Below are 14,727 nucleotides of genomic sequence, written 5' to 3'. Positions count from 1 at the left end.
CTGATCGTTCCTCTGGAAGCTTCCTCTCAGAGGGGTACCCAGCCATGTGAGGTGTCAGTCTGCCCCTACTGGGGGGTGCCTCCCGGTTAGGCTACTCAGGGGTCAGGGACCCACTTGAGGAGGCAGTCTGTCCATTCTCAGATCTCAAAACTCCATGCTGGGAGAACCACTACTCTCTTCAAAGCTGTCAGACAGGGACATTTAAATCTGCAGAGGTTTCTGCTGCCTTTTGTTTGGCTATGTCCTGTCCCTAGATGTGGAGTCTACAGAGGCAGGCAGGACTCTTTAAGTTGTGGTGGGCTCCACCCAGTTTGACCTTCCTGGCCACTTTGTTTACCTACTCAAGCCTCAGCAATGGCAGGCGCCCCTCCCCCAGCCTTGCTGCCACCTTGAAGTTAGATCTTAGACTGCTGTGCTAGCAATGAGGGATGCCCCGTGGACGTGGGACCATCTGAGTCAGGCATGGGATATAATCTGGTGTGCCGTTTGCTAAGACCCTTGGAAAAGCGCAGTGTTAGGGTGGGAGTGACCCTGTTTTCCAGGTGCTGTGTGTCACGGTTTCCCTTGGCTAGGAAAGGGAATTCCCTTACCCCTTGCTCTTCCTGAGTGATTGCCTCACCCTGCTTCTGCTCTCACTGGGCGGGCTGCACCCACTGTCCTGCACCCACTGTCCAACATGCCCCAGTACCTCAGTTGGAAATGCAGAAATCACCTGTCTTCTGTGTCGCCCATGCTGGGAGCTGTAGCCTGGAGCTGTTCCTATTCGGCCATCTTGGAACCACCCTCGGAAATATATTTCCATGCTGATATCTGAAAAGAAAAGTTGTTCTTTTTATTTTAAATCTTGCAAAATGATATGCTTTCCTGGGGATTCATTCCCATCATGTGGATATGGGGATGTATCTATGGGCAATCTTTCTTTCTCTTTCAACAAGCTATTAAGTTCAGTTTCCATTTAGTTAGAGAATTCCATTACCCCACTACCACTTTTGCTATCATTTAGATTCAAAATCCCAGTCAGGCTCCAGTATTTTCCTCATCCCTTCCACTACTTGATCCTATCAGCCATTAGTAAACGGAGATCCTACCCTAATCATGATTCCATTCACACTTTTCTAACTTTCAGACCCTTATTTCTCTCTCCTCAATTGTTTCCTCCTCTGTTAATCCACCCTTTACAATAACCTATCCTATATGATACCCCAACTTTGTGTCCATTGAAACACCAAAAACGTACGCGGAAGGTAGTCCATGAACTTATGTCAAAGAGAATCCTCTAACATGTTCTATCCCCAGTGTGACTTGGCATACTCCTGGAGGTCTGTTATTCATTGGTGGCAGTATCCAGGGTCTTGAACAAGACCAATGCAGGCAATGGTGCTGCAAAATGATTTTTTTTTTCTTTTAATTGAGGGCAATCACAGTGTCAGGCATGATTCAAGACCTTTACATACATTAACTCATTTAGTTCTCAGAACAACTCCACAGGAAAGGTACTGTTATCATTCTTATTTTACAAATAAAGAAGCTGGGATCCATAGAGGTTAAGTCCCCTGCTCACAGTTACCCTACTACATGTGAGGCCGGGTTCAAACCAGGCAGGCTGGCCTCAGAGCTCATAACCATGGACATTAGACTGCCTTTTACTTATATTGTCCATCATCATCATGTATGTGTGTCTATGTGTGTGTGTTGGTGGTGGTAGGGGTGTTGGCAGACACTCTTTGCAAAGCCTACCTTATTTAACTAGTTAATTCTTTGACCATCCATTCAACAATTAGGATGATTAAAGTATCAAGCACTGCACACAACAGAAGGGAGGTGGTAGCAGACAAAGTGGCTAAGGGCAGGGGGCATCTGTCTATGTAATAAGTATAAGGGCAACAAGGATGTTGACAAATTTTAAAAAGGTACTATAGGAGTGAGGGCAGGTAGCCTCAGCCTACTGGGGTGCATGGGAATGTGGGGGTAGAAAGAAAGGGGTGAGAATCACGGAAAAGGTCTAACTCCTCAGAGGACATGAGGATGGCCAGAGTACGGACATTCTTCTACAAAAGCCTCACTATTCCTGGCTGTCCTGCCCCAGGCTGGTCTACCTGCTGCCCCGTTGGCCAGGATGACTTGTCTGTGCCACAGCACTGAACACCAGGCGTGTATTCTTCTCTCCCAAAACTCGGCTCACCATGGCCAGAAAAGGCAAGTGTTTTAGAGGTATGGTTTCAGGCAGACACATCCTAGAATTAAAATTACTTCAGGGATATCTGCAGTAAAGTTGAAGGAAACAGTCAAAAGGCCAAAGGAAGCAAGCTTTATTGAATTTACAATGTAGAAAACATTTGTAGTTCCTTAGACATTTGCATTGCTATAAAAATTACACTTTATTTTTATAATTATTAATGGTTTGAAGAGAAATAAACAGTATAAACAAAATATGGCCCACACAATGAAAATGTAAACCATATAAATCAAAATCATAAAACAATTATTCAATACTCAGAGGCCTACTTAATATATACATATGAAATTTCTTACACACACATACAATAAAAGCTCACAAAAATCATCACTCTGAAGCCAATCACTGTACCAATATGAAAATAAATCTTTATCTTTAACCTCAATTTTATCTTCAGCAGGAGGGCTGTGCAACTTGGGTTTATGCAAATCACATGAAGTATTAAATAATCAAATGTCACATATATCATACAAAGCAGCAAGCGAAAAAAATAAATTATGAAAATGCATGGGCTAAAAGTTAACACTGAAAAATATCTCCTTATCCAACATTATTTTCCATAATAAAATTAAAATATTTTACAATGTATCAGGATACATTTTATAAAGGACTATAGTGTAACTGTGATTTTAAAAGCTCTTAAAGAAAAACAGGGACAAGGTGAATAACTTCAACAGTAATATGCAAATGTATTAAATCTAAGATAAAAACATTAAATATTTTTGTTCTTACTGAAAATGTGCTTTAAATTTGAGAACACCTTCATGAAATCAAAACGCTGGTAATAATCAGGATCTCCCAGCACTGCAGCATACATTAAGAAGCTTCTCTTGAAACATGATTGCTAACCAGAGCTCTAAGTCTCTAATTTGGATGATGTTACCAAAATATTTATCAGGGCTCAAATAGTTAAAGACGATTGGTTGATGATCAAAGGCACTGGTGTAATCTCATCAATGTCGGGTACGTTGACGGGACAATCCAGAGACAAAGACTATGAAAATACTTCTGTGTTACAGGTATACTCTTTTACAGATTGTAAAACAAATAAAAAGAGACACTTTGGAGAGAATAAATAAAGGCAACACAGTAACATATAAACTAACACAGTTTTGTGCAACTGCACCAAAACCTAAACATGTGTCCCATATATCAGCATCTATATCAGATCCAATCTCACCAATCTCATCAAAAGATGCCACTAAGACAAACAGCCATGGCAAAACTTTTGCTTCGTCGTGCCACATAAATAATACCCCCTTTATTTTGAAAAATTTCCCATACGCAAGACATTCTTTATGATTAGAAATGTAATCTTTTCTTTTTCTGGAACCAGGAAACAGGAATTCATGGCAGAGTTGCTGAGGATAGATCCAACTTTCCAGCAAAAATATCAGATGTCTTCAATAGGGAGAAGGTATGTTTACAAAAGTTAAATGATGTTGTAGCTGTTTATAATCTTTGCCTGTAACATATCTGGTCAATTCCCATTTTTTAAAAAACTGACGCTTGCGGAATATAAGGTTCTATCACAAACATCGTGAACAGAAAAAGTATTGCTACATGGAATTGTTTTGATTCAACAAAAATAAGTGTTTTTAGCTTATATAATACAATAAATAACAGCTATTTTTTTTTAAGTTCCTTCAGGAAGCGACTTGGGGCCTGGACCTAGATGAAGCAAAGTAAATTAGAATTCTGTGTTGTAGCCCCACCCTAGGCTCAGGTGTTGACTCCTTTGGCTCTTAGAGACATCTCAGTGGGGACGTCTGGGAAGCAATGCAGATTCTGGAAGGAGAGTAGGCCCAACCAGGTCATTGGTGATGATGAGGGACTAGTCACATTAAACAAAGGACCCTGACTCACCTTTCCTAATGGCAATTCCTCTTTTAAAGACGTTATTTCAAAACCATACATAGTATTTCTTTCATTGATTATTACTTAAGGAAGTTAATGTTAGCAACTAGGGAGTTAGGGGACTTGGATTACATTACAGGTTACGCTTCTAAACCATGGGAAGGTTTGAAATCAGCAGGGATATTTTCATTTTGCAACATGTTAAATCACTCTAAGTACTAGTATTTTTTTTAGTGAGATAATTCACAACCATAAAATTCACCCTTTCAAAGTATACAATTCAGTGGTTCCTAGTATATTCAAACAGTTATGCAACTATTACCTCTATTTGAATTCCAGAACATTCTCATCATCCCTCAAAGAAACCACATACCCTGTCCTCCCTTTCTCAGCCCCTGGCAACCACTCCCTTAAGTGAAGAGTAACAACTTTCCTGGGCATTGTGCTTTCAGCAGTATGTGGCTTTCCATGTTTTCATTACAATTTTTAACACCAAATTTAAACAATGGGCTTTGCAACTATTCTGAGATTATGAAATATCCTCTTTTATATACAACTATTTTTGTCTCAAGCATGTTTCTTTATACATAAAAAATAGATGTTTCCATTTTTTTTCTCAATTAAATTCTGTCCTTATTTCAGAAGTGAGAAAAATCAATACTCCAATATTTAAAAAGCAGGAATAACCACAGTTCTTATTATTAGCTGTGGGCCGCCACACTCTCCTTCCTACTGCTTCCTACAGAATCTGAGGTGCCAAGGGCTGCAAGGCCTTTGAGGGCAAGCTGTGCATTTTACAGATGAAGAAACAGATCCGACATGGGCTTGTGACATGTCCAAGATCACAAGGCCAGTTAACAGCAAACCTAGGATGAGAACCCCTTTTTACTAGAACTTTAATATCAAATATTTAAATGCTGACTTCGTGGGTAACCTAATTCAGCTACCACATGAATCTAATTATGTCAGTTTCCTCTACAGCTTTGATGTGAGCATGTGATTTTTTTTTTTTTTTTTTTTTTTTTTACCATTTTAGAAAACATTTACATGTTATCTTTTAAGACCTGTAAGGACATGACTAGTCTATTTAACCAGAGGGCCCAAACCACTCACTGAGACAAAACAAAGAAGAGCCAAAGTTCCAGAGGGACCTGAGAGCAGGGTTCGGGTTTCCTGCACTGTAACTCTCCATATGACAGTGTCAGTAGGATATGCCACTCTGTCAACAGCCAAATAAGTCACACAAATTCAGTATTCTGGAAATGAAGACTTCACAGGTCAAGGATGTTTGGGACTTAGCCATTGCAACAATTCTTCATCTGTGGTGACTTTTTGGAATTGGTCCCGGTGAGATTGGTAATGGATTTGCTGTCATCCTTGTCAGTTCTCTTTTTCACTTCTCTGAGAGAGAGAGAGAGAGAGAGAAAGAGAGAGGATTACTGAGGTATAAAAACTAAGCCACAGATGGTTCTGTAGAAATAAAAATAGCCATGCTGAGTGTCTGCATGGCCTTCTAGACATTGTTTTAAATGCTTTATAGGTGTTGACTTAATCTTCATAAGAACCATATAAATTTGCTGTGCCCCATTTTGTATGTGAGGAAATGAGAGCAAACAGAGGTTAAGACAGTTCCCTTAGGTCACATGACTACAGAAGTGGGATTCAAACCACACAGGCTGGCTCCAGCTCCTGTTTTCTGAGCGCCAGGCGCCACACACACACACACACACACACACACACACACACACCCTCCTCCTCTCACTGTCTCCAAGGTTTCAGGATGCTGCAGAACCTGCGATACACACAGCTTGCTCCTTAACACTCTGGAACCTGGTTTCCAGCTTCATGTAATGCTTGCTGAGCTTAACAAAAGCAACGGTGATTTTATAACCATGCTTTAATTATACATGATCATGGAGGTAACAATGGATTTATCACCATCCTTTTCTGTCATTATACGTTTCTTCCAGTATTAACTGCTAGAGGCAAGACTCACAAAAAAAGGTCTTACTCTCCAAGATGTTATGAAAACCCCCTAAGGAAGTATCCTTCCAGGTGTAGCCACTGGGGATGCTTGTGAAATATGAAGACCAGAAGTCTCACCTTAGACAAGCTGAATGGCTATCTCTGTGGGCGAGATGAGTGCCTCCCCAAGATGGCCCCAAATAATTCTGCCCTTCCTTGTCAGTGCCTGATGCCTCTCCCATCAAGAGGTGAAGGTTTGCCTCCCTACCCTCTTGGTCAGAGCGGGTTCTCTACCTGCTTTGACCAATAGAATATGGAGGAAATGGTATTCTGTGACTTCTAAGCCCAAGTGTTTATAATGCGGGGCTGCATCAACCGCTACGCCTTTTGAAGTCTAGGGTTCAAGAAGTCCAGGGTTCCTCAATGGAGAGAGGCCACCAGAGTGGCCCTGGGGACTGAGATGCCACATGGAGTGAAGCCACAAGGAGAAGCACCCTGGTGGCTGACATCCAGCCCGAGCCACAGCCCTGGTGGCCATCTGACTGCAAACATAGGAGATACCCACACAAGAGCAGTCGGGAAACTTTCTGGCTGAGATCCAGCCACCTTTGCCAATTGTGAGAAATAAAATTTGGTGGTTGTTTTGGGCAACTACATTTTGGGATGGTTTAAGATGAAGCACTTAACTGAAACTACCAGGAGTCTGTGTGTCTCCAGCAGAGCCACAGCGCTCAACAGAAATACAATGGGATCCATACATGTCAGTTTGAATTACTTAGTAGCCAGATTTTTAAAAGGTAAAAAGAAATAGGTAAAATTAATTTTATTAATATATTTTATTTAACCCAGTATAGCAAAAATATGGTCATTCCGGCATGTGGTCAATAAAAACACTATTAATGAGATAATGTGTCGAAGGCCTTCAAAATCCAGTCTATATTGATTGCATACAGCACATCTGAATTGGATTAGCCACATTGGGAGTGGCTAGTGGCTACCAAACTGGCCAGCATAGCTGCAGAAGGTGCCGATAAATCCTACCTTTTGAAAACCACTGCACTGTCAGTTGGAAAGAGGACATCTCAGCAGGGAAAAAAATAAGCTCATTCTAGCTGTAGGCCAGCTGGTAAATACAATATACATGTTTTTCATATTTGATATATACCCCAAACACACAGACCCGACAGGAGATGGGTGAGTAGTACTATTCTCACCTCACAGATGAGGCAACAGAGACTCAGGAGAAGGAGGAGGAGACACAGCTGAAACCCAAACACCCGGGAAGACTCATTTCAGGCTGCTGACCTCCAAAATTGTCAGATAATAAATTTGCATTATTTAAGCCTCTACATCTGTGGGAGTTTGTTACAAGGACAATGGAAAATTAACACAACTTCCAAATGCAAAATCTCGGTCATTCTGTCATTGAATAAATGCCCAACTTATGCCAGGCTCTGGGACCTTCAGCTAGTGAGCGTTGAGGGAGAGTCAGATGTCTAAATAAATAATCTCATGGTCCTGAGACAGCAGCTACCACAGATGCACTCTGTGCCCACAGATGTGTTGTGGGCTTCACGGAGATGGGGCTTCATAGAGACTTTTGATATTGGAGAGAGCTTTTGAAAGAACAGAAAAGGAGATTCCAGGTGCAGGGAACGGCATGCAGAAAGGCAGAGGCATAAAAGAGCTTGGCCATGATTGGATGAAGTTTACTGTGTCTACAGATTATCATTCATTTGGGAAAAAGAGATAGAAATGCAACCAGAAAGGTAGCTGCGGTCAGGGTGTGTATTCGTTTGCTTTCACGCTGCTGATAAAAACACCTGAAACTGGGAAGGAAAAGAGGTTTAATTCGACTTAAGAGTTCCACATGGCTGGGGAGGCCTCAGCATCATGGAGGGAAGCAAAAGGCACCTCTTACATGGCGGCAGCAAGAGAAAAATGAGAGAGAAGCAAAAGTGGAAACTCCTGATAATCCCATCAGATCTCGTGAGATTACTCACTATCACAAGAATAGCAGAGGAAAGACCGGCCCTCATGATTCAATTACCTCCCCCCGGGGTCTTTCCCACAACACATGGGAATTCTGAGAGATACAATTCAAGTTGAGATTTGGGTGGGGACACAGTCAAACCATATCAGGCTGTGATGGGCTATCAGCCACATGCTAAGGAGCTGGGACTCTGTGTTGTCGGTAGGACACCAATGTGGGGTTGGGTGCAAGAAAGTAAATATTAACTGGATCTTTATTTATAAAGATTACCTGATTACACGGTAGAGGATGAACTGATATTAGAGAAACTCTGAGGCAGAAATTCTTGCACTAGCCCAGGTAGGGAATTTTGAGGCCTGAACCAAAGCAGAAAAAGGGAGAAAGGGAGAAAAACGCATGGATTCAAAAGAGACTGAAAGACGACCTTCAGAAGCCACTGGAGGCAAGGCGTGAAGCAAGAGAGAAAAGGAATCAAGACTGACTCCAGGTGACTATTGTTTAATTGTAATTTTGGTAGACTCTTGAGAAAGGGAATGCAGACTGAGGAACACGTTTAAAGCCACATGGACACACTAGGATTTGGATATGCAGAGTCACCATGGCTATGGAGCTTCCAGTGGGGAGTTCACTCTAGGCTTATGGAATTTTACAAAGAGGTGGGGGGTTAAAAAATACAAAAACTGGAAGTTACCAGGTAGAGATGGTTCCAGAAGCTGTGTGAATGGAAGATATAGGCAGACAGAGAGCGAAAAGAAAGAGACAACAGCCGGAGACCATGAGATTACCAACATTTAAGCAGCAAGCCAGTGATCCAGGTTGGTGGCGAAGAGTCCTCACGCTGCCACTTACTAGCTGTGTCACTGAGCAAGCTGATTAAGTATTCTAATTTCCAATTTCCTCATCTGTAAAATGGGTACAATAACCATAGCATCTTCACTGAACAATTCACATCTCTCTCCTCCTGTAGATCCAATGGCCTCTATCAGCCACGTACCATATAGCTGCCTGGTCATATATCGTCATTTTTTTTTCTGTAATGTTAAATTGCAAGGCCAGTCTTTTAATCCCTTGATGTCTCTATTGAACACAGCATGGGACTATGCACATGCTCAGTGCCCATAATGCAGACATTATTGAACCTGAAAGCAAATATTAAGGGGGAAAGTATATACCCACACTTTCATCTGGCCTTCAGCCAAAAATGCAGGCATGCTCCACTTTAAGGAAATTGTAAAGATACAATGCCAAACATCTAAAACAGATTTAAGGCTGGGAAAATTAGGGTTCACCAAAATCTACCATACGCTTAACGACTGCAGTTTAAATGGCTAAGTCTTATGGACAGATTTATACCCAACGGGCTCAGCTCTGATGCTGAACTGATACATCAGCCTAAGTTTTTTTTGTGTTTTCTCCAAGTTCAGGCAACTGATAATTAAATGGCTCTTGAACTTGAATCTATTGCAAAATGTTTACAGCCTGTGGTTCTGGTGATGGCAAATTTACTTGCTAATGGGACAATGGTCATGAACGACAGCCTATCAGCACTACACGGAAACTGCGTTTCTAGGAGAAACTCTTCCTGGGATTGAGAGATTTTCCAAGAAAATGCAGAGTAGTTCAGGTTGTTAACCAAATATTTATGGCATCCCTTTAAAAATAAATTGTTTCAGACAGTGCAAACCCATACCTTCTCCTAGTTTTATGCCATTATATGATCTCGCCCTATGAAATCTAAATTGAGAACATACATGTTTTGCATTATACATAAATTTCCCAAGGTTGTAAAATTTGAACAAATGATAATTTTACCTGCGGAGACTATAACATTTCCATTTAAAGGTTGGGTAATTTGATAAACAAATCTGAAGGCTAAGTATAAAGCAATTGAAGTCTTCACATGTTTGCTTTATTTATAATTTTTATATTTAACACATCACTAACATCACTAGAAGCCCAAAGCCAGGCCATAATGCAATAACAATAAAACAAAAACCTCTATGCGAAATGATTTTCAAGAAGCTTATCTGATTTCTTTACTTGTCTAAAGCTTTTTAAAATAAATATAACCTATCCATTATGCAGCTGAAATAACCTAGTTATCAAAATGCTTTTGCATACCAGTTGTTTTAAGTAAACACACACAAGCTAGTGTCCAAGCTTCACTGTAAGCAGGGCCAACACCTGGCTGACCCAACATGCCTCATAGGAGCAGATGGGGAAAAAGTCAAAGGAAACTTACAGCCTCTCCCATCTTTATGACATAATAAAGAGATCGATTCTTCCCCGGGGCACTTTGGAACCATTTAACTTTAATATGACCCCAGAAGACAATTGAGCATTAAACAGTGATTAAGATATTCAGTGGAGTACAGGCTGTCACATATAGAGTCTACAGACTGTTAGAGTCACAGACTGTTAGAATTAGAAAGGACCTTTGAGGTCATTTTCTTCGGCCCCCTCCCTCATTTTACAAATTAGAGTTGCCAAAAGAAAGACAGGGACTTGTTCAAGACCTCATAGCTATTTAGAAATAGATTTAAGAATGAACTTGGAGCCTCGTGACACCATAATCCTCCAATATGCTGGGGAGCAGCCAGTAACCACATGCAAGGCTTGACCCGTTGCATCCATTACTGCTGCATGGGAGCAGCAATGCAGTGCTCCGTTGACCAAGGCTAAGGCATCCCAGGGATGCTCCAAAGACCTGCAGATCCTTCCCTGCTGCCATCTGCCCCAGCAACTAGATCACTTCCATCCAGCAGTTCTCAGCAACATATGAATGAAACACCAACACAACCATTTGAAAAGTAAAAACCTCACAATTCAACAGTTATTTGATCTTTAGTGAAGTCAAATTCTGCATTTTACTGAACACTCCCCTCTTTACTGAATGTAGCTTGTTTGGCCAAACAGCTGGTGTTCCCTGTGTACCCACAAGTGCGTGGAATCCGTTATTCAACCCGATAGATAAAAGTTTTACTCTGACTCTTTTTTCACGAATGTGATATTAGCCCATGATTCTCCTACTATTCACAGCCAAAAACAAACGAACAAACAAAAAAACCCAAGAAACTCCATCTAATTTAGTTGAATGTATGAGTGTTCAAATATTTGCTTTTTTTTTCTTTTAAAAGATGAAATGGTTTGGAGGTTTGTCCCCTCCAAATCTCATGTGGAAATCTGACCTTCAGTGTTAGAGGTGGGGCCTCGTGGGAGGTATTGAATCAAGCTGGTGGATCTCTCATGAATGGCATAGCTCCATCCCTTGTGATGAGTGAGTTCTCGCTCTGAGTTCACAGGAGATCTGGTTGTTTAACAGAGTGTAGCCCCTCCCCACTCCTCGCTCCATCGTCATGTGACACGCTGGCTCCCCTTCACCTTCCACCCTGAGATCTCACCAGAAGCCAAGCGGATGCCAGCACTAAGCTTCCTGTAAAGACTGCAGAACCCATGAGCCAATTAAACCTATTTTCTTTATAAATTGCAGTCTTGGGTATTCCTTTACAGAGATGCACAAAACAGCCTACTGCAAAAGGAAAAAATGTGCTAGGGCACATTCAAGGTTAGCACTGTTTTTGCTTGAAACAAAAATGATTTCCAGTGTTGTAGGGGGAGGTGGCTATCTTTCCTGGACTGATGTCAAAGAGGGAAATGTTCAAAGACTCTGAGTGTGAATACAGGGCATCTGCCAAGCCTGCCACAAACTAATGCCAAGCAGGACACCCAAAGTCCATATCCTGATTCTCTTAAGTGAGGGCAATAGTTTATCACGTGGCCCTAGTCCAAACATTCTATTAATAGAACTCTATTTTATTAAGCACTATAAATGCCAAGTCATTAATGTGCATATGTGTATGTTTGTGTGCATATATATATATATATATATATATATATAGGGGTGTGTGTGTGTGTGTGTGTATGTGTGTGTATATATATATTTTTAATAGAGACAAGGTCTCACTATGTTGCCCAGGTTAGTTTCAAACTCCTGGGTTCAAGTGATCCTCCTGCCTTGCCTCTCATAAAAATGATAAAAATAATCACTCAGGAATTAAGTGTCCATCAAGAATCTGTTTCCTCTTGGCCAACAACTAGCACGTCCTCCTTCCCGCTAACTTTTCCTTCCTGGATCCAGCAGCCTCCATATTGCTGAAACCAATGGGATCTGCTGGAATTACAGGTATGGGCCACTGCACCCGGCCCTAAGTCATTAATTGAAAAACAGCATTAAAGATATTGCAAAGTATTTTAACCATCAATGTTCACCAGCAGAAGAGGCCAATTATCATACTAAAATTGAGATTCTTATAAAACCTTACAAATAATCAGAAAAAGAATGACATGCCTAAAGTTATATTTTAACTTTGTCTGCAATTAAAGATGATTGCTCTGAATTTTGTAATGTACATTTTGATTTTTTTCCTTTTTTGATATTTAATCCCTTTAGGCCAGTAAATAATAATCTTTTCATTTATGGCAGAAAACTAGGTAGAAGGGAAAAATCTAATGTATAATGTTATTTCCTAAGAATTACTTCAAGGATTAAACCACATACATTTATATCCAAGTTCTTTAATGATGCCATTTTCGTTCTATTGTACTTCCCAAATGTTATTTATTATTAACACTATTGCTTTAGCTTAATAATTACCTAGGTAATAATTCTGACAAAGTGTTTCTAACTGGCATGACATACAATTTGCTTTGTTTTTTCCCCCCTTTTGCCCGGGGAAATATCATAATTGACAGTTGTATTCATAATAGTCCCTTGTGTATAAAATCTGGTTCCTGGAAATGATTCATACAAGTCAACTATTAACTTTGTGGTGACATTTTTCAGAAATGTCAACGACACCTCAGATGCACCTCTTTTGTTTGGCAGTAAAGATATTTTGCCAGTGTTCACAGCAACGTTGCCAGTTTTTATAATATCCACATATTTATTTCTCCCACCATGACTGAAAGATAAGAGAGTGTTTTCCCGCATATATTCCATCTGCACATTCTGGACAAGAAATGTGACATATGCAACAAGCGAAAATTCAGTCCTACATCCATTTTCCCAAACGTTACCGAGCAAGGTGCAGAACAGCTTCCACTATGTTAGAACCATCTTTGGCACTTGTTTCACAGAATAATGCCCCGTACGTCTGTAGAAAAGAAATATACACAATTAAATGAAGCCCTTCATTGAGTTTCCTGAAATTTTAGCTTTTAAAATCAGTTCCTACTGAGCATGCTAAGAGTAACTAATAGCTAAGAAACTGAATTCAGAGTTCCCGTACTTACAAAGAAAATGATTTAAGCATAGTTACTCCAGGAACAGTTCCTAGTTGGAGGATTTTTACTTTACATTTAAAAAATAGAACATTTCATGTTTTAAGGTTTTTCTTTCCAACAGTCAAAACACATGCTACCAAATGTTCTTTATCAAATATTCCGAGACAGATAAAAATGAGTTCAAGATAACCACTCAGGATTTAAATGTCCATCAAGAGTCTGTTTCCTCTTGGCCAGCAGCTAACACACCCTCCTTCCCGCTAACTTTTCCTTTCTGGCTCCAGCAGCCTCCATGTTTGCTGAAACCAAAGGACACGCTCTAGTCTTCTATTATGCAACCTCCCAGCCATAGTGCATATGGTATCATGTCACTCTCCTGCTTCAAATCTTTCAATGCCTCCTGTTCCTCTTTAGATAACGTACAAATGCTTTTCCATGGCCAATGAGGCCCAGCTTCACGTGGCCCCAGGCAAGCTCCGAGCTTCACCTTTCACCTCACTCATCCCCCCTCACTCACAGAGCTGCAGTTTCCTCTGCCTTCCTCCAATTCTCCAGTGTCTGCAAAGCCTTCGCACCTCAGAACCTTTGCACCTGCTCTTCCCATCACCTAGGTTCCCTCCACCCTCCACCAGTCTGACACCTACCTACTTTTGGGATTTTTAGGTAATGCTGCCTTGAAGTTAAGATTCAGTCGTTCCTAACCTGAAAAGTCTGTATTAGGACTTCCCATCGTAAACTTTCCGAGCACTCTCTGATCCTCCTGCACAGCAACTGCCACAATTATAATTGCTCAAGTTATTTTTGTGTATCTTTGTCTGACCAGCTGAAGACGTTTTCTCTTAATAAAGGAGAACTAAGTGTTGTGGGCCTGGGTGTGGGTTAAACAGTCCTGTGTGGGACAACGGAAGGAGGTGATACTTGCTCTAGAACAGAGAGAATGAGAAAAGCCAGGAAATGGGGAAAAATGCCACAATGGGAACTTTACCCATGAGCCCACAAATCCATACAAAATCTGCAAACACCACAAAGCAAATGCATTTCCGGTAGAAACCGTCAGTGCTGGTGTTGACCTCTACATCCAGGGCGATATGGGGTGAAACAGAGACTGCCTTTGAGGATGCAGGACTGTGGAGGTCACAAGATGCATAAAGAAGCAAACTTTGGGAAATCGTGGAGAGGGAATAACGCTGGCAGGCAGCCAAGAAGAACTAGATCTCAAAGTGGCTGTGTGGGACCGTGTCTAGCATGTGGATTTCATGAGCTTAACATCTGTCTCCCTCAGATAGTAAACAATACGAGGGCAAGGACTGTTTGCTGTGTTCTCTGCTCTTGGCCCAGCACATAATGAAGTGGTTTTTTACATGGTAAATACCAATAAACATGGATTGAATGA

At 41.0% G+C, this 14,727-nt stretch overlaps 1 protein-coding gene across 1 annotated transcript in view; it reads right to left on the bottom strand.

Moving 5' to 3' along the window:
• Window positions 1-2,288: 2,288 nt before the first annotated feature.
• RASEF (RAS and EF-hand domain containing) overlaps window positions 2,289-14,727 on the bottom strand; it is a 77,045-nt gene continuing 64,606 nt past the window's right edge. The window contains exons 16-17 of the mRNA XM_003911850.5: window positions 13,128-13,204; window positions 2,289-5,494 (exon numbers count right to left, since the gene is read on the bottom strand). Coding sequence (XP_003911899.1) covers window positions 5,389-5,494; window positions 13,128-13,204 — 183 coding nt within the window. The 3' untranslated portion in view covers window positions 2,289-5,388. The remainder of the gene's footprint in view (window positions 5,495-13,127; window positions 13,205-14,727) is intronic.

The sequence above is a fragment of the Papio anubis genome, chromosome 13 (assembly GCF_008728515.1).
Source record: "Papio anubis isolate 15944 chromosome 13, Panubis1.0, whole genome shotgun sequence".
Lineage (NCBI taxonomy): Eukaryota > Metazoa > Chordata > Mammalia > Primates > Cercopithecidae > Papio > Papio anubis.
The sequence above is the reverse complement of the archived record's forward strand: the minus strand, read 5'-3'. Positions and strand labels throughout refer to the sequence as shown.